The following is a 21,499-nucleotide window of genomic DNA, read 5'->3' on the forward strand; positions in this document are numbered from 1 at the left end:
TAGGCAACCAGTCCAAATGGGGACTAAGAGTCCCCAGCTTAAAGTGGAGCCTCCGATGGGGCATCTGGGCTGCTCAGTTGGTTAAGCCTCCGACTCCTGGTTTTAGTTCAGGTCACGATCTCTGAGTTTGAGTCCTACATCGGGGTCTGTGCTGACAGTGCAGAGCCTGCTTGGGATTCTCTCTCTCCCTCTCTCTCTCTGCCCCTCCCCTGCTCACTCTCTGTCTTGCAAAAATAAATAAACTTTAAAACAAATTTTTTAAATGGAATCTCTGAAAGATTTTTGGGGGGTAGGCTCCCTCTATTCTGGAGGCTCTACAGGAGATGGAGGCTGGCCAGAGTCCCAGTGGTCTGAAAGGACCCAGCTGACATAGTGCAGGCCATGCACAAGGGGGCCACAAATGTCAGGGAAACCAGGGACCTGGAATCGGTCAGCTGTGGGGAAGAGGCCTGGTCACAGGAGCAGGCTAATTTGGGTAACTGGCATCTGTCTAATTCTGTCTTCTCCTATCCAATAAGAGACACCAAGTTGAAAATGTATCCTCAGAAAGATTTCTGGAGTGTGGACTCTACAGCCTGAAGCCATTCTGGGGTTTGGAGTCCAGCCAGAGACCCATGGACCTAGAGTGCCCCCTGCAGGCGGAGGCATGCTAATAAAGTGCAGCCTGTGCATGCTCAGACCATGCAGATCAGGGTAGCCAGGACAATGTGTCAGGCAAGGCTGGCTCAAGGGAGGGGCCTGTTGAGGGGTCCCTGATGTCACCCTAATAGAGAGCCTTCACCTACACAAATACGCATACTTGCCCTGCAGGCAAAGCTGGAGGAAACCACATGCTGACCAGGGTATCGTCCAATAAGAGACCCCTGAGAGTCTTGATTGCTGGAGAAACCAGAGACCCCATTGAGCGGCCAGTCCAAATAGGGACAGTCAAAGTCGCCACCTTAGAAAGATATTTGGGGGATGGGCCCCCTAGTCCTGGAAGCCATGTGAATGGCTCTGTACTAATTCCAGCTCCACCTGCCTAGAGGAACCTGGGTGACCTCGGCTGGCAGATCGGGTATGTACTGTACGTGTTTGAACCACACAGGTCAGGTAACCGGGGTCCTGGAACAGGACAAGATCAGTTGAGGCCGGTCACAGGAGGTGGCTATTAGGGGTACATATATCAGCCTAATGCCGACTCTTAACCTACACAAGTGTGCATATTCTCCCTGCAGGCAGAGCTGGAGGAATATGGACTGCCTTGCCAGGGCGGTGCCTGGTGGGATGGCTGGTGTACCCCCGATAAGAGACACCTGGGAGACTTGATTGCCACAGAAGCCCAGGACCCTATCAGGCAGCCCATCATCTGTAAAGCAGAGATGACACCTTTACCTTGTAAGAGTGAGGGGATTAAAAGCTAATGTGGGTGGAGAACCTGGGCCGGGCATGTAAGGCAGAGGAAACCTTAGTCGCCGGTGGTTTTCAGGGCAGTGATGGCCTAGAGGCATCTGACACTGAGCTCTGACCAGGACCGATTTTGCAGATGAGGAAACTCGGGTACTGGGAAGTTAAGAACTGGACCCAGGCACAGAGCTGGTAAGTGGAGGTGCTGGGATCCCAACTACTTTGCCTTCAGCATGAAGGCTGTGGGGTGGTCCAGCCTGCTGGTAGCTGAGCTGCACAAGGTGACGGCAGGATTCTAGGAGTCTGCCCGGTGGGAGGTTTCCCCAAGACCCACAGAGCAAGTGACTCAGCCCTGGGGCCTGAGGTTGGGACAGGGGGCAGGTGCAGCTCTGGAGCACTCTGGAGGGTGGAGGGAGCAGGAAGTGGACACTCCCCAGAAAAGTCCTCCACCTGTGGGAGGCAAGACATCCAATTCAGGTGACTGGTCTCATACCACAGTTTTTTTCTTCAGCCAGCACCACAGGCAGCTGAGACCTGCAATTCCTTCTGAATGTCCCCACAGCTTCCTCACCTCCTTGAGAAGATGTTTGGAGCAAGGAATTTTCACAGCGGCAAAAGAATTACGAGGAAAGAAGCCCAGTGGACCCTCGGGCAAGCCTCTGCCCTTCTCGGGCCTCAGCTTCCCCCTTGCTTTAATGGAGTGGTCAAGAGGGGATGCGGATTCCAGGAATCCTCCTTAGCCCTTGCCCCGGTGGCCTGCACAAGTCAAATGGGGTGGAGAAAGCAGCTGTGGCCATATTGGGTCCATGGGGACACACACTTGATGTTCCAGAACCAGCACTTTGGCCCCACTACCCACAGACACTGAGCTCGGCTGCTGGGAGCCACACTGGCCTCTCTGGATGGCAGTCACAGCAAGGAAATGGCAGTGTTTGCACAGCTCCTGCCATGAGAAACGTAAACTGGTATCTCTTTCTGCTACTACTGGCTCATGTTGGAAATAAGCCTGCTGGTATTGACCAGGCCTCACAATATTCCATATCAGACCAATATTCTGAACACAGATACCTCATAAGGAAAAGCATATTCCTGCCTTTACAAAAGAGATTTTAGATAAAAGCTCTGTGGATGATTGTAGAAAGCCTCTTCCTATGGGCCTTGCATATCAAGGACAATTGAGCCTGGCCCCAAGACAAAGAGCCTAATTTAGAGTTAAGGAACAAATAAGTTAACACTTACACCTTCTTCTAACTGTTGGTGTATGGGAGTCCCTTCCCCAAGGCCTACATTCCACAAACACCCTCCCCTACTGGCAGATGGAATGAGGATAGATAAGAGTAGTTAACACATACCCAAAAGCAAAAGACTGACACATTTAGGGCCCCCATGATAGTTTCCACAAACAAACCAATTCAGAAACATTCATCCTCTTGAGAGCCAGACAGAATGACTCCTAGCTTATCTATATACAATTTAACCTATATGTTATCCTGTTTTCCACTAAGAACATCCTGTTATTTCCTTGGTCAGGATAATTCTGCAATTGATATCACAAAAGGCCTCCCATTGTAGAAAATTCCTTTCTCTGACTTCATGTTGTTGCTGAACCTTTAAATAAAGACACCAAAACCGACAGGACAGAGACGCCTGCCTGGTAATCAGAAAGAATCTCGGGGCTCTCTCACTCTCTCACCGACACCATCCATCCTTCAGGGACCCCTGGACCTGCCGAAGCCGGCCTCGGACACTCGGCTAGGAAGACCTTGGCATCTGAGAATGCCACATGTTGACCCCAGCCCTGACCCATCAGGTTTGGCATCCCTCTCCCCCACAGGGGGCGCTGCCCAGCCTCCAGGCTGCTATCGCAAAGGCCAGGATGTCTGAGTTCTGTCACGTTTGGCTGTGCTACTGCTTATTTTTGAGGGATGTTTACTCATTCATCTGATTAGTATAAAATGGACTTTCATCATGGTTTGGGTTTGCATTTCCCTGGGTACTGATGAAGCTGGACATCTTTCCATATGTGGCTGGCTGTTCTTGTAAGTTCCCATCCAAGTTGTGTGCCATTTTCCTATCAGGCTGTTTGTCTTTCTTGAGAACTCAGGAGAGTTTTTTAGGTATTCTATTTTTTTTTTTNACGCTTAACCGACTAAGCTACCCAGGTGCCCCTCTATTTTATTTTTTTTAAATAGGCTCCACACCCAGCGTGAGGATCAAACTCACAACCCCAAGATCAAGAGTCACATGTGTTACTGACTGAGCCAGCCAGACACCCCGAGTATTTTTTACATATTCTAGATGGTAATCCTTCGTTGGTTATGTCTGACAAATACCTTCTCCCAGTTTTGTATGGCCTTCCACTTCCTTTATGGTGTCCTGTTTTCCTTTTAACTTTTTGTATTTACATAATTTCAGACTTACATAGAAAAGTTGCAGAAGTAGTGTGAAGAATTTCTTCATACTCTTTACCCAGACTCCCCAAATGTTAATATTTTACCATATTTGCATCCTCTTCCTCTCTATATATGATATTATATATATAATGCATGCACACACACATATAAACACACACTTTTTTCTCTCCCTGCCCCTTTCTCCAAGACACTTGAGAGTAAGGGACACGGGCAGAATGATGCCTTTTCCCACCTAAGTATTTCAGTATATATTTTCTAAAAATAAGAGCATTCTCTTATACATAATTATAACATTGAACAAGTCTCGAAATCAAGAAATTAACACTAATACACTACCATGATCTAATCTACAGACCTTCCGATTTGAGCGGTTTTCCTAGTGATACTGTTTGGTGCAAAAGAAAACCCGTATCACGTGTTCCATTCCATTGTTATGTCTCTTTAGTGTCCTTCAGTCTGAAACAGTATTTCTTTGTGTTTCATAACACTGACATTTTTGAAGATTATAGACCAGTCATTTCATCAAACCCTTAATGTAGGATTGTCTAACTCTGATTCAGGATTAGAGTAAAGCAATGCAGGGGCGCCTGGATGGCTCAGTCGGTTAAGTGTCCGACTTTGGCTCAGGTCATGATCTCACAGTTCATGGGTTCAAACCCCGCGTCGGGCTCTGTGCTGACAACTAGCTCAGAGCCTGGAGCCTGCTTCAGATTCTATGTCTCCCTCTCTCTCTGACCCTCCCCTGCTCACGCTGTCTCTCTCTCTATCTCTCTCAGAAATAAATAAAACATTAAAAGAAAATAGAGTAAAGCAATGGAATTTTTTTTAATGTTTATTTACTTTTGAGGCAGAGAGACAGAGCATGAGCTGGGGAGGGTCAGAGAGAGAGGGAGACACAGAATCCAAAGCAGGCTCCAGGCTCTGAGCTGTCAGCACAGAACCCGATGCAGGGCTCGAACCCACGGACCGCAAGACCATGACCTGAGCCAAAGTCGGACGCTTAACCAACTGAGCCACCCAGGCGCCCCAAGCAATGCATTTTTGAGGCTTTGTCCTCAATGCCTAATACCAAGAAGCACATGATGTTGATTTATCCCATTTCTGGACGTACTAAATTCTATCACTTGGTTAAAGTGGAGTCTATCAAATTTCTTCATGTAAAGTTACTATTTTTCCCTTTGTAATTAATAAGTATATTGTGGGGAGATACTCTGGGACTATATAATTGCCGTATTACTTTACTTCTTAAGTTCACTAGTTTTATGTCCATTGATGATTTTGCCTGAACTATTAATATGGTAGTTGCTGAAGAGTGGTTTTTAAAAATCCTCCTTCCTAATAAACCTGTTTCCCCTATTATTTACTCATACCTGTATAAATTCATGTATTCTTTTATTTGATGGGGTATAATCCTTTACTATACTTATTTTATTTTGATTCTTAAAAATTCTCAATTCTCTCAAATTGTTGCAGATTTTGTGGATGAAGCCTCTTAAGCTGGCTCCTGTGTTTTATGATGTCTTTTGCTCAACTGAATTTCCGAACTCAGATGAAGTTGAATTTATTGACCTTCCTTCATGGCTGGTACTTTCTATACCTTAAGAAATCTTTCCCTGTTTGACTTTATAAAGATATTCTCCTATATCTACTTTTAAAAGTTAGAGATATTTGCCTTTCTCATTTCAGTCCTTAATATCCCTAGAATTAACTACTTTCCCCCCCTAAGGTTTATTTATTTTTGAGAGAAAAAGAGTGACACAGAGAGAGCGCATGCATGTGTGAGCAAGAGAAGGGTAGAGAAAAAGGGAGAAAGAGAATCCCTACCAGGCTGTTTACCATCAGCATGGATCCCAGCTCAGGGCTCAGTCTCACAAACCAAACCATGAGATCATGACCTGAGCCTAAATCAAGAGTCAGACATTTAACTGACTGAGCCACCCAGGCGCCTCTACCTGGAATTAACTTCTTATGTTAACTTAAAAAAAAATTTTTTTTTTAATTTTTATTTATTTCTGAGAGAGAAAGAGAGAGAGAGAGAGAGAGAGAGTGTGTGTGTGTGTGTGTGTGTGTGTGTGTGTGTGAGCCGGAGAGGGTCAGAGAGAGAAGGAGATACAGAATTTGAAACAGGCTCCAGGCTCTGAGCTAGCTGTCAGCACAGAGCCCAACACGGGGCTTGAACCCACGAACTGTGAGATCATGACCTAAGCTGAAGTCAGACGCTAAACCGACTAAATCACCCAGGCGCCCCCTTATGTTTAAACTTTTGAACTGTAACACAAATACAAAAAAATGCTCAATAGAGAAGTGTACGCCTGGGTTATTTACTTCTTATAGAAGTAATGAAACAAATTCGTGTAACCAGCACCCTGATCAATCAAGAGACAGAACATTCACAGAATCCCACAAGCTCCTCATGTGTCCCCTACTTCCATCACTTCTCTTCCCCCACCCCTAAAGATGACCATTCTCCTGACTTCGTGCACTACTGAAAACATGACGTGAGGTAGACTCCAGTGTTTTCCAGAGAAAACAAAACTAAAAGGAGACAGATAGTTAATAGACACATAGATAGATGGATTGATTTTAGGGAATTGGCTAACGTGATTGTGGGGTTTGCCACAACCAAGATCTTTAGGTAGAATTTATGTTAAGGACACCAGTTGCTGGATTAGGGCCCACCTTAATCCAGTATGATGTCATCTTAATTGGATTATGTGTGCAAAGACCTGATTTCTAAATATGATCATAGACACGGATACCCGGGGGTTAGGATTTCAACATATCTTCATGGGGGATACAATTCACCCCATAATAAACTCCAATTTATTTGTTTCCATGTGGGTGACTAGTTGACCTAAATCATTTTGTCAGTAGTACCCCCCTCTCCTCCTTCCTCTCTAGCCTGCAGTGCTAACTCTGCAGTCCATTAGATGGACATGGAAGGCTTCAGGAGCCCCTGGGTGGCTAAGTTGGTTAAGTGTCCAACTCTCCATTTCAGCTCAGGTCATGATCTCATGGTTAGTGGGATCAAGCCCCACCTCAGGCTCTGCACTGACAGCATAGCGCCTGCTTGGGATTCTCTCTCTCTCTGTCTCTCTCTCAAAATATATAAATAAACTTTAAAAAAATCATTAAAAAAGATGGAAGGCTTCGGTCTGTTACTGGGTTTTCTACACTGTTCGGATGGTCTAATGTTATGTTCCTGATCAAATACCCACCCTGTTCCAATTACTCAGCTTTCTAACAGGATTAGACATCTGGTGGAACAGGTCTTCTCATTTTGTTTCTCTTCTTTAAGACTGTATACGCTCTTCTAAGGCCTTTGATGTTCCATATAAATTTGAGGCACATCTTGTCAACTTACACACACACACACACACACACACACACACACACTGGGAGTTTGACAGGAGTTGCACTGAGTGTAAGGATAACCTCTCTTCTTCTAGAAAGACTTCTCTCCTCACCTATCCCATTAGGCTCTCTGTCCATCCCTCCCCCCCACCCCAGATTCACACTCTGCCCACTACCCCCATTCTGCCCCTGTGGTATATTCTTTCCTCAAGTGCACCCCACATGTTTCCTGTGTATGCCCATATCCAGGTCCTCTCTGAAAACCCCAAAGCAGCAGTTCTGCCCCTACCTCCTCTCTGTAGGGCCCAGAACAGAGTCTTGGGAATCCAGAGTTCTTGGTATGGGCCCTTCCTCCGAGTCACCACCCTCCTCCCCAGTCCATCAGTATTGCAGCCAGCGTAACCCATAAACCTAGGTCGGATCATCTCTCCTCTGTGCCAAACTCTCCCGTGGTTCCCCAGGCCACCCAAGTAAAAGCTCAAGTCTGCACCATGGTTTTTGAGACCCTATACCATCTGCAACCCCCCACCTCACCTCCACCCTCTCTGACCCCTTCTCTTGCTGTTTTCCACACACCCAGGACTCAGCACTCTGGCCTCCCCTTACTGTTCTCCAGGCATAATCTTGGCTCAGGGTCTTTGCATTTTCTCTTCTCTTTTCCTAGGACTCTTCCCCTAGCTATGTCCCTCGCTTGCTCCTTTCTTAGATCTCTGCTCAAACAGTATCTTCTGAGTGAATCTTTCCCTCACTACCCTGTATAAAAGATACAAAATTGTAAATTTCCTCTTACTCCCCTCCTCTTTTCTCTGCTGCTTTATATTTTTTGCCTTACCATAGCTGTCCTTGCCATCAAACATACTGTATATTCTTTATTCTGTTAACGTCTACGACCCCTCACTAGATTGTGACCTCATGATGGCAGAGATCTTTACCTGTTTTATCTTTTGAAATTTTTAAAAATTTATTTTGAGAGAGAGGGAGAGAGAGCAAGCTGGGAAGGGGCAGAGAGAGGGAGAGTCAGAAACCCAAGCAGGCTTTGCGCTACCACTACAGAGCCTGACTTGGGGCTCGAACTCACAAATTGCGAAATCATGACCCGAGCCAAGATCAAGAATCGGTGGCTCCACTGACTGAGACATCCAGGAACCCTGATCTTTGCCTGTTTTATTCAACGGCACCTAGAACAGGGCACAGGGCACAGGGGATGTTGAGTAAATATTTATTGAATATATTTTTTTTATGTCTTTATTTTGAGAGACAGAGACAAAGAATGAGCAGGGGAGGGGCAGAGAAAGAGGGAGACACAGAATCCAAAGCAGTCTCCAGGTTCCGAGCTGTCAGTACAGAGCCCAACGCAGGGCTTGAACCCACAGACTGTGAGATCATGACCTGAAGTTGGAAGCTTAACCGACTGAGCCACCCAGGCGCCCCAATATTTGTTGAATAATTAAGCTGGGAGGGAGGATACCCAGGCGCAGCCTGGACTCTACAATTTACTTGGTTGGAGACTTGAGGGATCCATTCACCAATCCAGGCCTCAATTTCCACTTCCATAAAATGGGGGTGGATGTCTGTGTCTCTTCAAGGACCTTCCAGCCCTGCTGAGTGTGATGGGGTTGTGTTGAGAAAGGGGTGAACTGATCTGGCTGAATGGGGTGTTTGCTGCCCCCTTGTGATGTGTCCTACTCTTCCTCAGTCCTGTGGAGTCTTAGGCTTCCGCAGACTCCCAACTCTGTCCATTTCTGTGAGGAAATACGTGCACTGGGAGGACACTTCTTACCCCAGGGACATCCTTTCTGCTGTCTCACCTCCAATGGCCTATCCCTATCCATTGTCTCAACATTCGAGGCCCTCACAGGACCTCTTGGTTTTTGATACGTCTCACACCAATTGCCCTTTACATCACTCTGTGTTATAGGCTGAATTGGGTCTCCCCCAAATTCATATGTTGAAGTACTGACCCCCAGGACCCAGAATGTAACTGTATTTGGAGAAAGGGGTAATTAATTTAACATGGGGTCACGAGGGTGGGCCCTAATCCAGTATGACTCATGTCCTAAGAGATTAGGACACAGACATGCACAGAGGGAAGACCATGAGAAGACTCAGGTAGAGGACATCCATCTACAAACCAGAGTGAGGGCTCAGAAGATACCAACCCTGCTAATACCTTCATTTCAGACTTGTGGCCTCCAGAATTGTGAAAACATTCATTTCTGCTGTTAAAGCCACCCAGTCTGTGATCATTTATTATGGCAGCCCTAGTGAATTAATACACTCTGACACTCACTTATGTATCTGTAATTGTAGTTCAAGCCCAGAAGTACCATGTGGGGACAAGGTGGCCCCATTCTAAAGAGAAAGAGAATGAGGGTCACCTGGGTGGCTCAGTCGGTTAAGCATCTGACTTTGGCTCAGGACATAATCTCACAGTTCATGAGTTCGAGCCCCGCATCAGGTTTCGTGCTGGCAGCTCAGAGCCTGGTTTGGATTCTGTGTCTCCCTCTCTCTCTGCCCCTCCCCCGCTCATGCTGTCTCTGTCTCTCAAAAATAAACATTTTTAAAAAGTTAAAAAAAAAAAAAAGAGAAAGTGAAGCTAGGGGAAAGAAGGATAATAGGGCCAAAGGTGCTGCTCCAGGAAACTAGGTAGGGACCCATCTGCCTGGCTCCTTTGAATCCTGGAGCCTAGTCAGAGATCTCTTTTGTAGCTGTAGTTCCACCCACCTGAAATGCCTGCCTCTCTAGGTCCTTCCTGTTTTATTTATTTATTAATGTTTATTTATTTCTGAGAGAGAGAGGCAGCACGAGCAGCGGAGGGGTAGAGAGTGAGGGAGACACAGAATCTGAAGCAGGCTCCAGGCTCTGAGCTGTCAGCACAGAGCTGGACGCGGGGCTCAAACCCACAAACTGTGAGATCACGACCTGAGCCGAAGTGGGGCGCTTAACCGACTGAGCCACCCAGGCGCCCCTAGGTCCTCCCTGTTTTATAAGGAGGCTTCTTACTCCCAACCTGTCCTGTCCCTTTCTGACTGTTCCAGTCCATACTAACCTGCAACTGCTTAATCCTGACCCCTTGCTGTCACATGCTTGGGGCCTGAACTCTGTGTCCTGTGGCCAAATTGCGTAGCTGCCTGCTTCCATGGTTCCATGTCCTGAATCTTGCTTCTTTCCTTGCTCAGCAAGGCTATGCTGTATCCCCCATTGCCACAGCCTCCTCTGGTCCCAGCTGCTGTGTGCAGGTCTAGTGATTCCCTTATGGCTGGCCACTACCTCACCATCAGAGGACCCCAAGATGAGCTACTTTATGCTCCTGCATTTCATTTACTATAAACTGTGTTGGGGCAATTTTCTCCTCTTCCTCCTGGCTGGGATTTTTCAGAGCATGGGCATTATCTTCAATGCCTCCACCTATGGCCAGGTGACCCCAAGGTGGTCCTCCAGAAATAAGCTCTTTTAAGGTACTGGTCAATTTTCCCCTTCCCTTAAAAGAATAACTGCAAGGCCCTGCATTTTCTTTTCAAAAAATTTTTATTGTAGGAAAATATACCTAGCATGAAGTTTATATTTTAACCATATACTTTGGCATCAAGTGCATTCACATTGTTTTGCAACTATTACCACCATCCATCTCTAGAACTATTTCATCATCTCATACTTAAACTCTATGCCCATTAAACACTAATTCCCTGCGCAGAGCCCCAAGTGGGGCTTGATCTCACACACTGTGAGATCATGACCTGAGCCGAAATCAAGGGTCGGTCGCTTAAACGACTAAGCACCCAGGCACCCCTAAGATTTTATTTTTATTTTATTTATTTATTTATTTATTTTTTTAATGTTTTATTTATTTCTAGGAGAGAGACAGAGAGACAGCNGTGGCAGCCTCCACCAGCTGAGCCAGCCAGGCTCCCCTTGCCACCTTATCTCTATAGAACACCTGCCCCTGTCCTCTATGTCCCCGACAGCATAGTCTACTTATGTCCCCATAAGTTTATGGGCTCCAACGCACTTCCTCCGACCCAGGAACGCCAAGACCAACGCCAGGCCCCGGGTCCTGGCTAGGGAGAAGGAAACCAGCTCGCTCCAGCTTCGCAGCTAAGTGGAGGAAGACTATCACTCCCAGAAACCCTTTCAAAGTGGGCTGGAGATTCGCCTTCCACGCCCCCCCAACCCCCACCCCCGCGGAGGAGTCTGAGCATGCGCAACGGCCACTGCGCTTAGTGCGGAACGCTGCGCGGGGGAGGACTGCATTTCCCAGTAGGCCGTGCGTGCAATTTTCAGCCCCGCGTGACGAGTGACTTCCGGCGTGGAGGGGCGGGGAGGGGCGCGAGGCTGAGGCAGCAGCTGGGGCAGCCAGGGGAGCGGCCCGGTGGCCGGCGGGCGTAAGCCGCCATGGAGGCCGTGCCCCGCATGCCCATGATCTGGCTGGACCTGAAGGAGGCCGGGGACTTCCTCTTCCAGCCGGCCGTGAAGAAGGTAAGTGCATCCCCCACCCCCACCTCTCTCGCGTAGCTCCGTCTGCCAGCGCGTGACGCCCCCTGCGCGTCCATCTCCCTAGGCCCTGGTCGCCGGGTCGGGTGAGGCCAGGAGGGGCCTCCACTGGCTTTTCTCAGCCTGGCTCTCCCTCCGCCCTCGACCCCCGCCCTCCGCAGACATTCCTCTCCCCTCCTCGCCCTCTCGAGGCCAACATCGGCAGCCTTGTCGAAACCCGCTTCCCTACTTCTGCTCCGGGCCATCCACGGCTCTCACCGAGGCACCAGACTTCCTCGGTGTGACGCTCCGGACCTAGTTCTGCTCCGCCCCTCCTCCACGCCGGGACCGCCCCGCGGGGGAGCGGTGGGCGGCCCTGATCGTCTAGTTTGAACTGTGCCCTCGGTGCGCTGTCTATCCGGGAGCGGACTGGGCTGGACGCCGGGGATGGCTCAGCATGTGTGCTTTAAGATGGGAGCCAGAGGAGTGCCTGACCTCTGCGTTTGGGGTCTCTCTGACACTTGGTGCGATTCTCTCTGATCTCTTGAGAAGAACCATTTTCAGGAGACCCCTTGGACCAAAAGATACAGTTCCTTGTCTTTCGAGGGGGAGGGTTAGTGCTTTTCTTAACTGCCCAAAGGGGATAAAAAGTTGTAGCTCCTGAAGAAACCTTTGCGGTCGTTGTGTCGAACCTTTAGTTGGGGAACACAGGCAGGTTTGGTGGTGATGGAGGAAGGGACCTCTGTGGCGAGCTCAGGTGCGGCTGGTACAGAGAGGGGCCAGGTGTGTTGAATGAGCATCGGGTGCCCTCTGAGCCATGCTCCGTGGAGAGGGCCACCTAGTTGCAGTGGGTCAGAGCAGAAGGGAAGAAGAACAACCAGATTGTTGCAGGTTGGCATCCTTGTGGTTTTGGTAGAGCAGCTACCAAAGTAAGTCCCAGGTAATCTAGGTGCTCCAGAAAAGGGATAGGAGAAAGAGCATAGGTTTGGAAGTAGTTCCCCCAATAAATTGTCTCCCTCCCTCTCTTGACACCGCCACTGCCTTGGTTCAGACATTCAGTTTGTATTCCTTTGATTCCATCATTAAATCTCTTTGGGAACCTGTTTCCTCATTTGTAAAGACAGGAAGTTAGATTAATCTAAAAGTTGAGAGATTTGTTACCTTTCCTCCCGACTTTGGTCTTCTATCTACTCTTTCATCCAAGTACAATCAGATGACTTTTTCTAAAACACAACAAAACTCCTTTGTTTTCTAGTTCAGTCCCAACCCGTTCAGAGTTCTGCCTGATTAGCCCTAGTTCTTTCAGTATTTTTTGAGGGCCCAGTGTGTGCTTGATCTATGTATTTCTGTTACAGATTCGGTTCACAGTCAGCCATTTGCTGTTCCCTTAACATTCTCTGTATATTTGCTCTTCTCTGCCTTTGGTTGTGGATTTCTTCCCACCCAGAAGAACTCTCATCTTTGTCCTGTGGGATGGGGATGGAATCCTTCCTTAATGTCTGTGTATTAGCTCTGTCCATCTTTCAAGGTCCAGTTTATTTTTTTTTATTATTTTTAAACATTTTATTTTATTTTTATTTATTTCTAGGAGAGAGAGAGAGACCGCGTGAGCAGGGGAGGGTCAGAGAAAGAGGGAGATACTGACTCTGAAATAGGCTCCAGGCTCTGAGTTGGCATTCAGCACAGAGCCCGACACGGGGCTCGAACCCACGAACTGTGAGATCATGACCTAAGCGAAAGTCGAACGCTTAACCACTAAGCCACCCAGGCACCCCTCAAGGTCCAGTTTAAATTCTGTCTCTTCCAAAAGTCTTCTTTCAGCCTTTAATCCTTTCATCTGGATTACTCTTTCCCTTCTCTTCTCCATGCTCCTCGATGCCTAGCAGGGTCCCCTCTACATAGTTGGTGTTGAGAGCATTTCTCAAATGATTGAATGACAATTGAAAGGGAATTTTGACATGGTGACATAAATTTATGGAAATCCAGTGGATAAAATACTAGCCCAGAAAATCCTAGGAGGTTTTTTTCTTTTTAAACTTACCCTTTGATACTCTGATCACTCTTGCCTAACCAGTAAGGTTTTGTGTGAGTAATGACTTCTCTGGAGTAGTTGCTCATCACCATTTAGTCTGAGGTGGTAACATGCTGAAGAAATTTCATTTTGCAGACATCACCTCTTTTGTTTCCTTTTCTTTGGGATTGGGGAAGATACTGCCATTTATTTGGTAGGTTAAGATTGTGGCATGTGTTTGCATGAACCCACTGAAAAGGAATAGCAGCCTGTGGGTAGGCTGGGCTCGAGAATTCCAGCTCCCTGGGAGTACTCTGGAACTCTTCCTGCAGAGAAGATAGCAGAAGTCACTGCAGCCTGGGAACTCTTCCTGACCTGGACTCCTCTCCTCAGCCCTAGAGCCCCTCCTCTGCCACTCGTACCCTTGTCATCTACCCTTTCTCTCAGCTGTGGGAATCTTCCCCAATGACTTGGAGCTAAGAGGTAGAATTTAATTTAGGATACTAGGGTAAAAATGGTTCTGTTGAGGTCAACCTGTTGAGCACTTGGTAACTTAGATGACTGAGACTGTTCGTTCTTTTTTTTTTTTTTTAATTTAATTTATTTTTTTTAAATATTTTTTTAAATTTATTTCTAGGGGAGAGAGAGAGAGAGGCAGCGTGAGCAGGGGAGGGTCAGAGAGAGAGGGAGACGCAGACTCTGAAATAGGCTCCAGGCTCTGAGCTGGCAGTCAGAACAGAGCCCGACGCGGGGCTTGAACCCACGAACCGCGAGATCATGACCTAAGTGAAAGTCGGATGCTTAACCGACTAAGCCACCCAGGCGCCCCGAGACTGTTCGTTCTTTATTTATTTTTAGGAATTCAGTTTAGTAGAGGACATTTACAAACTAAATGGTATTATCAGTGGAAGTGTACATGCACTGTACCAGTGCCAGCCTAAGGAGGGGCCATCAGAGAAGGCTTGGTGGGTTTTGAAGGATGAATAGGAATTTTCCAGATAGCTAAATGGTTTCTTTGTGAGTCCTGGGCTGTTGAAAAGACCTTTCATAATGCCTAGTATTAGTTTTCGCTCCTGATGGTCATGGAATAATGTAAGTAAGAGCCAAGAGAACAGCAAGCTGGCTTTGAACAGCAGTACCAAGCTTTAGTTGGGATACCTGGACCCACATAATTTTTTAGTGGGAAAATGCTGCTGTCTCCTCACTTTGTTTCCAGTGCTTTGGAGCCCAGAGTGCTGACTCATTGGAAACTAATGAAGGCTGACTTGTACTTTTCATCACTGAGTGATTTTGGTGACAAGTGTTGGTGTTTGAAGTTGTTTCCTCTTCTGGTCTCAAGCACCTGCCTTTAATCAACTGCACTAGAGCTTAAGTCAAGCTCACTTGGAGTTAGATGTTAACATCCATCTCTGATTCATTGAACAAATAGTTATTATTGAGTGACTATATGTGCCATCCCTGGGAATTCAGGGCTATATGTTACAGGTCTGTATGTTAGAATAAAAATTCCTGGCTTCATAGAGCTTACCTTCTAATGATCTACTTGGTAACCTGTCCTCAAGGGCAGATGTATCAGGTAGTAGCCACCCTGCCAGCTCAGTGGCTTCTTGGCCTCTCTCCTCCCCAGTCTCTCTTGGATTGATATCTGAATCTTCACTTTTCCACCAGGTTCCTTCAGAGAATCTGCCTGCTGTTCTAGGCCTGCCACCACTTGGCTTTAGCCTGCTTCTCTAATTCATTCTCCCAGGCCTCTCCTATAGGAACTTTCAGTATCTTTTCCTTCCACATCTCATCATTGTTCTTGCTCTGGTCCCTTCTGGAATCCCTTTCCCCCTGTTTATCACTCAGGTTGAACCATGCCTCCTCAGGGCCCCGTTAGCTGCCTGGCTATTGTACCATACTCCCATATTCAGACCAGACTCACCACTGTTAACACTTAGTTGACTTCCACCACAGAGTGCTCACTCTTTTTACCTCTTCTTACTCTTCATCTTATTCACATGTACGTAAAGCCTCGTTTTCAGGTTTGTGGGATCCCCTCACGTCCCCTCCCCTGTCCTTCACGACTTCCCATGGGATAGCTGACTCTTTTGAAACACTTGCTCCATACACAGAAAAGGAAATCAGATGGCCAGAGGCCTAAAAGAGGGCCCTGCCTCCTCAGCAGTGAGGAGCATGGGACATTGCCAATTACCTGTGGTGATGACCTGTCTTTTCTCTTACCACAGATCTGGAGTCACCAAGCCTGTATGCCCACTTGTGTTTTAGAGCTGAATGGCTCCAGAAACAGATGACGTACACTGTCCAGTTCACTCTTCTCTGACTTTAATCTCATACACCAAAAGCCTGCATCCATTTCACTTCAGATTCTTTCCTTTCCTCGGGAAGTAATAAATACTTATGTGTGGAAAATGCTTGCCAAGTGTTGGTTGAATGACCTAGTCTAGTTCTAACACCTGCCAGGAGATGTAACTTGAGTTGTCCTTGTTGGTGTTGTTTAGGAGAGATGTGGAAGAGATTCGAGTATAGGGGTAGGGGTTAGACTAGGCGAGGATGAAAGTCTGTTCTCATCCTCAGTGCTGTTGGCCTGTTATTTGGTTTTAGGTTTGCTGACACCAAGGGGCAATAAAACTCTTTTCTCTGAATAAAAGTAATCTCATGTGAAGTTCAGTAGCAAAGCATATACTGTATTGTATTTATTAGTAATACATAATGATACTATGTGGGACTTAGTTTTATGTGTGTTTCCGTGGACCAGCCCAAGGAATTCCCCATATTTGAGTAAATCCTTGCAAGTGGAGAGAAAGGAAATATATGTGTAGTGAACAAAGGTAATGTTTACACATGTGATGCCTTTTATTCTCTTTTCTTCTTGGATAATTGCTTTAATTAGCACCATGAAATTCCAAGATGTTCTGTCAAATTAAGAGCAAAAGCTAGATACTGCCAACATCTTGGGGTGGGGAAGAAGCGTACACAGAAGATTGAGAACATGCTAATACGAGAGAAAGTGCACAAAAGGAATATCCTTGGGTCAGGAGTCAGGAAATCTGGCTTGGAGTTCTAGCACAGCCATTGCTAATCTCTAGTTCCCACTTTTCCAGTCTCCAAAAGAATGGCAGGACCCAGGATGATGTTTCTTATCTGTGATGAATGTGATCTGATCTGCCTACAAAATTCTGTGCCATTTGTTGCTCAGTAAAAGAGCAGAGTAGTATCATGGAAATGCCATAGACATTGGAATCAGACCTTGTTTTAGGTCCCATTTCTTCCACTTAATTGCTCGGTGAGCTTCAGGGCTACAAATGATTATATAACTAATCTGGTCCTTATTTTTCTCACCTATAACATGGAAATACTATACCTCCTAAGCTTGTGAGAATCGAGAATTAATGCATGTGAGTCCCTATCAGAGATCCTGACATACTTATTGATATTTCTCCCTGGAAATGACCTTTGCATTCTCATTGTTTTGCACTTGTAACTCCTTCCTTCCCCTCCCCCCTCCCCAAGTGACTCTGATCCCTAGACGTGCTCTCAATTAATGTAGACCTATCCATAGGTCTTACTGTTTCCTCAGAAAAGGCTCTCCAACTGTTTCAAAGCCTGACGGGGCTCTGGAGGTTCTCCGATCCTGGTAGCCCTAACTGGCTGTTGGTTGTGTGGGTGCACTGGGGTCCTGTCGTTGCCTTCTGCGGTGGCAGTATCCAGGGTCTACCTGCTTTTGGGCCTGCCTTCTCAGACTGTCAGGAGCTTCAAATCCTGACCACACTTTGTTCTGAGCTCTGTAGAATGGGTCTCTGTTTTTTACTCTAGAACCTTCAGCTAACCTTTTTCCTCTGTTCAGTGGGGGAACGAATGCTCTACAGTCATGGAGGATTTTGTCAGAGTTTAAAAAGTAACCTGGCTGCTCTCTTGTGGCTATGAGATTCACTGTGTGGCTAGAGATTCATTTTCTCTAACCTTTTCTTCAGAATTATTTATGAGAACTGTATTAAAAATATAGGAAATGGATCGTTCTAATGCGTGATTAAGAACCTGGGCTCTGGAGTCTGGGTTTTAGTTATTGCTCCATCAGTTATTAGTGCTGTGAATTCAGCAAATGCCCTAAAACCTCTTTGCCTCAGTTTCTTCATTTCCTCATCTGTAAAATGGTGATGATAATAGTATCTACTGCTTTGGGTTGTTATGGGGTTTGAGAGACTTGTTAGGTCCTCACCGCAGTGCCTGGCATGTGACAGGAGCTCAGTGTTTGCTGCTGCTGATCTTGCAGGAGGAGTGAGACACAGGTAGAAGGTGACTTCTAGGGACGATTTACTGGAGTTAGAGGCAACCTTTCTCCTTCACCGTGTGTGAACAGCAAGGACAGGTGTTTTTAGCAATGTCAGGAGAAGCCTTGTTTCTAGGACTCCAGGATCCCTCTACCCCTTGGGGCCTCCAGGCTGTGTGTACTGTTAATCTAAAATCTCTTACCAGAAGGGAATTAACCAAGGGACACATTCCCAGTTTAGTCAAGTTTTACCTTACAGCTCAGGCCACGCTTTATTTTTATGGTTTTTGGAGGGCTGGTTGAGAAGAAGAGGTTTGGCTGGATCCAAGCAAGGATTGTAAACAAGGAGCCCATAAATGGGCTTCAGAGCGTCTGCGAACTCCTAAAATTGTTTGCACATTTTTGTGTTTGTGCATAGTTGACTATTTCTAGGGAGATTTCTTTCATGGCTTTTGTCATGTTGTCAAAGGACTTACAGAAGGCTAAGAGCCACAGACACAGGGGAAAGTGTTTTTCAGGTACCATTTAGTTTTTCAACAACTCTTCAAACGTTTGTTTTCCAGACTTCAAACATACAGAAAAATTGAAAGAATAATGCAGTGCTCATCCAAATTCTCTCTACCTAGTTTTGATAGTTCACATATTTGTGTGTTTTCTCTCTGTATGTGTCTCTCTCTTTAGAAAACATTGTGTGTGTGTGTGTATACATACATATCCCGTGAACTTTTGAAAGTAAGTTGTATACATCTCAGCACATCCTAAGAGTAGGGATATTCTCCTGCTTAACTGTATAATCATCACAAAATCCACAAAAATTTTCTGCTATGATTTATATTAAAATTTCACGTATTGTCCCTAAAGCATTTTTTCCCAAGATTTTCTTTTTTTTTTTTTCTTTTTTTAAAAAATTTATTTCTGAGAGAGAGAGAGAGAGAGACAGCATGAACAGGCCAGGGTCAGAGAGAGAGGGAGACACAGAATCTGAAACAGGCTCTAGGCTCTGAGCTAGCTGTCAGCACAGAGCCTGACGCAGGGCTTGAACCCACGAACTGTGAGATCATGACCTGAGCCGAAGTCGGACGCTTAACCGACTGAGCCACCCAGGCGCCCCCCCAAGATTTTATTTCTATGTGATCTACACCCAACATAGGGCTCAAACTTAGAACCTCGAGATCAAGAGTTGCACGCTCTACCGACTGAGCCAGCCAGGTGCCCCCACCCCCAAACATTTTTTAAGACTCTTCTTCCTCCCAAATTCAGATTCAGCCAGGGTTCCCATATTGTATTTAGTTCTGTTTCTTTAATCTTTTAAAATAGTCTCCTGCTTACCCTCACCCCCATGACCTTGATTTTTTTCAGAACTTGGGTTGGGCAGAATGTCCCATCTTCTGAATTTTTCTGAGTGTCTCCTTTTAGTATTTTCACTTTGTTTATCCATCATCTGCATTTCCTGCAAAGGCAACCATTTGCTGAGTATCTAACACGTACTAATGAGGCCCCTGCTGTTCCTGATGCGCTCATTATTTGGTGTGGATTGGAGGGATGTCACTGGCATGACCCTGCCACAAGGCACAGTCTGATGAAGGCATGTTTAGAATGTAGAGAGGGCAGCAGCTGAAGTTCAAGAAAGTGACATTTCATCTGAGTCTTTAATAGAGAAGAGGTACAACATGGGGACAGGCATTGAGACCTGGGAGCAGCAATTCCACGGCTGGCTGGGTGTCCCTGGGAGGTGCTAGAGGACAGTCTTTGAAGGCTGTTGGGAGTAGTTTGTGAAGAGCCCTGAACTCTGTGCCTAGGAGATTAGATTTGCACTTGTAGGCTTTGGAGAGCCACTGTTGCACCTTCTTTTCAGATTATAATTTTTCTCTTTAGATTGCAACTCTTTTCTTATAATCTCACTATCCTGAGAAAAGCGTGTTTTGGTTTATTTTTTTCCCCCCAGGTGTGGTGTGTGTGTGTGTTTGTGTGTGTGTGTGTGTGTGTGTGTGTGTGTTTCAGAGGCTTTGAAGTTAGGAGTGACGTTGGAGTTGTGCTAGAAAGATCATTCTGGCCTCTGGGTCAGGGATAGTTTTGAAGGGGTTGCAAGACGATAGAAAGGAGAGCTCATGGACACGCGGGACTTTCAGGAAGTAAAGCCAACAGAAGAGGGGTCAGGGTCAGAGGTTTGGGAATGTGACTGGGTGATGCTGAAGCAAATTGAGCAGTAGCCTCCCTTCTGCCTGTCCCTCTTCTCGCTTTCCCTGCCAGGGCAGGTGGGAGCTGTTACACAGCCTTCCGGGTTTCCATGTGGCTAATTCCCTAGCCATGTGGGATAGGTCCTGGGAAGGGACTTCAGACCAGGTGAGTGGGCCACAGACATGGTGCGAGCCTGCCACTGGACAGAGAGGCCACCTCTTTTCAGTCTTTGAACCTCAGGGAACCTATGAGGTGGGCATCAGTGCCCAGTGTTTGTGGAATGGGTGCATCTGCCCCCTCCCCCCACCCAGATTGCTGACTCAGGCAGTAGGAGCTGCAGTAGTGGTAGTTCCACCTGCCTTAGTCTCTTAATCTTAGGTGAACAAGGGGTCTTTTGGTCGAGGCTGTGCCTCCAGACCGATGAGTGTGCTATTGTCCTAAGTGTCAGCTCCTGAGGTGGTGAGCGCTGTTGTGGGCAGGTGTACCAGTTCCGTCTCTGATGCAGGTAGTGACTTTCCCATCTCCTGTCTGGATCATTCCCATCACACTCCTGTGGGCCTGTCCTTCTGTAAATCCTTTATTCTGTGGTGCCTTTTCCTAGCAAGAGGCGCCGGCTGGTGAAGAAGGCTTTGCACTCCCCCTCTTATTTGGTATCTCTTGCCTGTTTGTTGTTGGGTTGGGATTATAGTTGTGGTCCCTGAACACAGCGGGGTTCAATCCTTGAGGGAGGCTTGAATTTGTGGCCTGTTTCGGGATGCTCAGTAGGATCCAATTTCAGCCAGGTAAGTTCCCCAGTTCCTGACCTGCCAGAGTCGTGGGCTTTACAGAGAGGGCGGTAGCATGATGAAGACGAGCCAGGGTGCTGATGTAGGGTCATCCAGTCTTACTTTCCATTTTGCTCAAAGGTGGAGGCTCTCCTGGTCAGACCATGACTCTCATGGGCAGCTTCTTAGTGATGCCCTGTTATTGAGGTAGAGGTCCCTGTGGACCAGGAGGTAAGCTCATGCTTGTGGGTCTGGACCCGACCTTGAGCCCTGCCTAGTGACAGCCAAGGACTCTGGGCAAGAGTGGGAGCGGCGGAATGTTCTGTATTCCTGGTTTATGTCTTTCTCTTCTCTCTCTGTCTCTCTAGTTTGTCCTGAAGAATTATGGAGAGAACCCAGAAGCCTACAATGAGGAACTGAAGAAGCTAGAGTTGCTCAGACAGGTAGGAGGATAGTATTTTTATGCACATATGAACAGGATTGGTTTGATAGGGAGGTAAAGAAACCACCTGGAACTGTGTTCTTTTTCTAATTTAGTATTTTTTGCTCTGTAAAAGCAAAATTAATGATAGAAAAGTTTAAAAATGCAAAAAAGTAAAGGATAAACAATCTTAAACATCCTTCTTGCAAATTCTTGCATATTTATTTGATA

The 21,499-nt window shown here is 46.6% G+C and overlaps 1 protein-coding gene across 1 annotated transcript in view; it reads left to right on the top strand.

Moving 5' to 3' along the window:
* Positions 1–11,465: 11,465 nt before the first annotated feature.
* The window catches only part of PTPN23 (protein tyrosine phosphatase non-receptor type 23), a 30,855-nt gene continuing 20,821 nt past the window's right edge, over positions 11,466–21,499 (top strand). Inside the window, 2 exon segments of the mRNA XM_077776960.1 lie at positions 11,466–11,630; positions 21,216–21,290. Of these exon segments, the coding sequence (XP_077633086.1) occupies positions 11,547–11,630; positions 21,216–21,290 (159 nt within the window). The 5' untranslated portion in view covers positions 11,466–11,546.

This window comes from Crocuta crocuta, unplaced genomic scaffold (assembly GCF_008692635.1).
Source record: "Crocuta crocuta isolate KB4526 unplaced genomic scaffold, BGI_CrCroc_1.0 scaffold77, whole genome shotgun sequence".
Taxonomy (NCBI): Eukaryota; Metazoa; Chordata; class Mammalia; order Carnivora; family Hyaenidae; genus Crocuta; species Crocuta crocuta.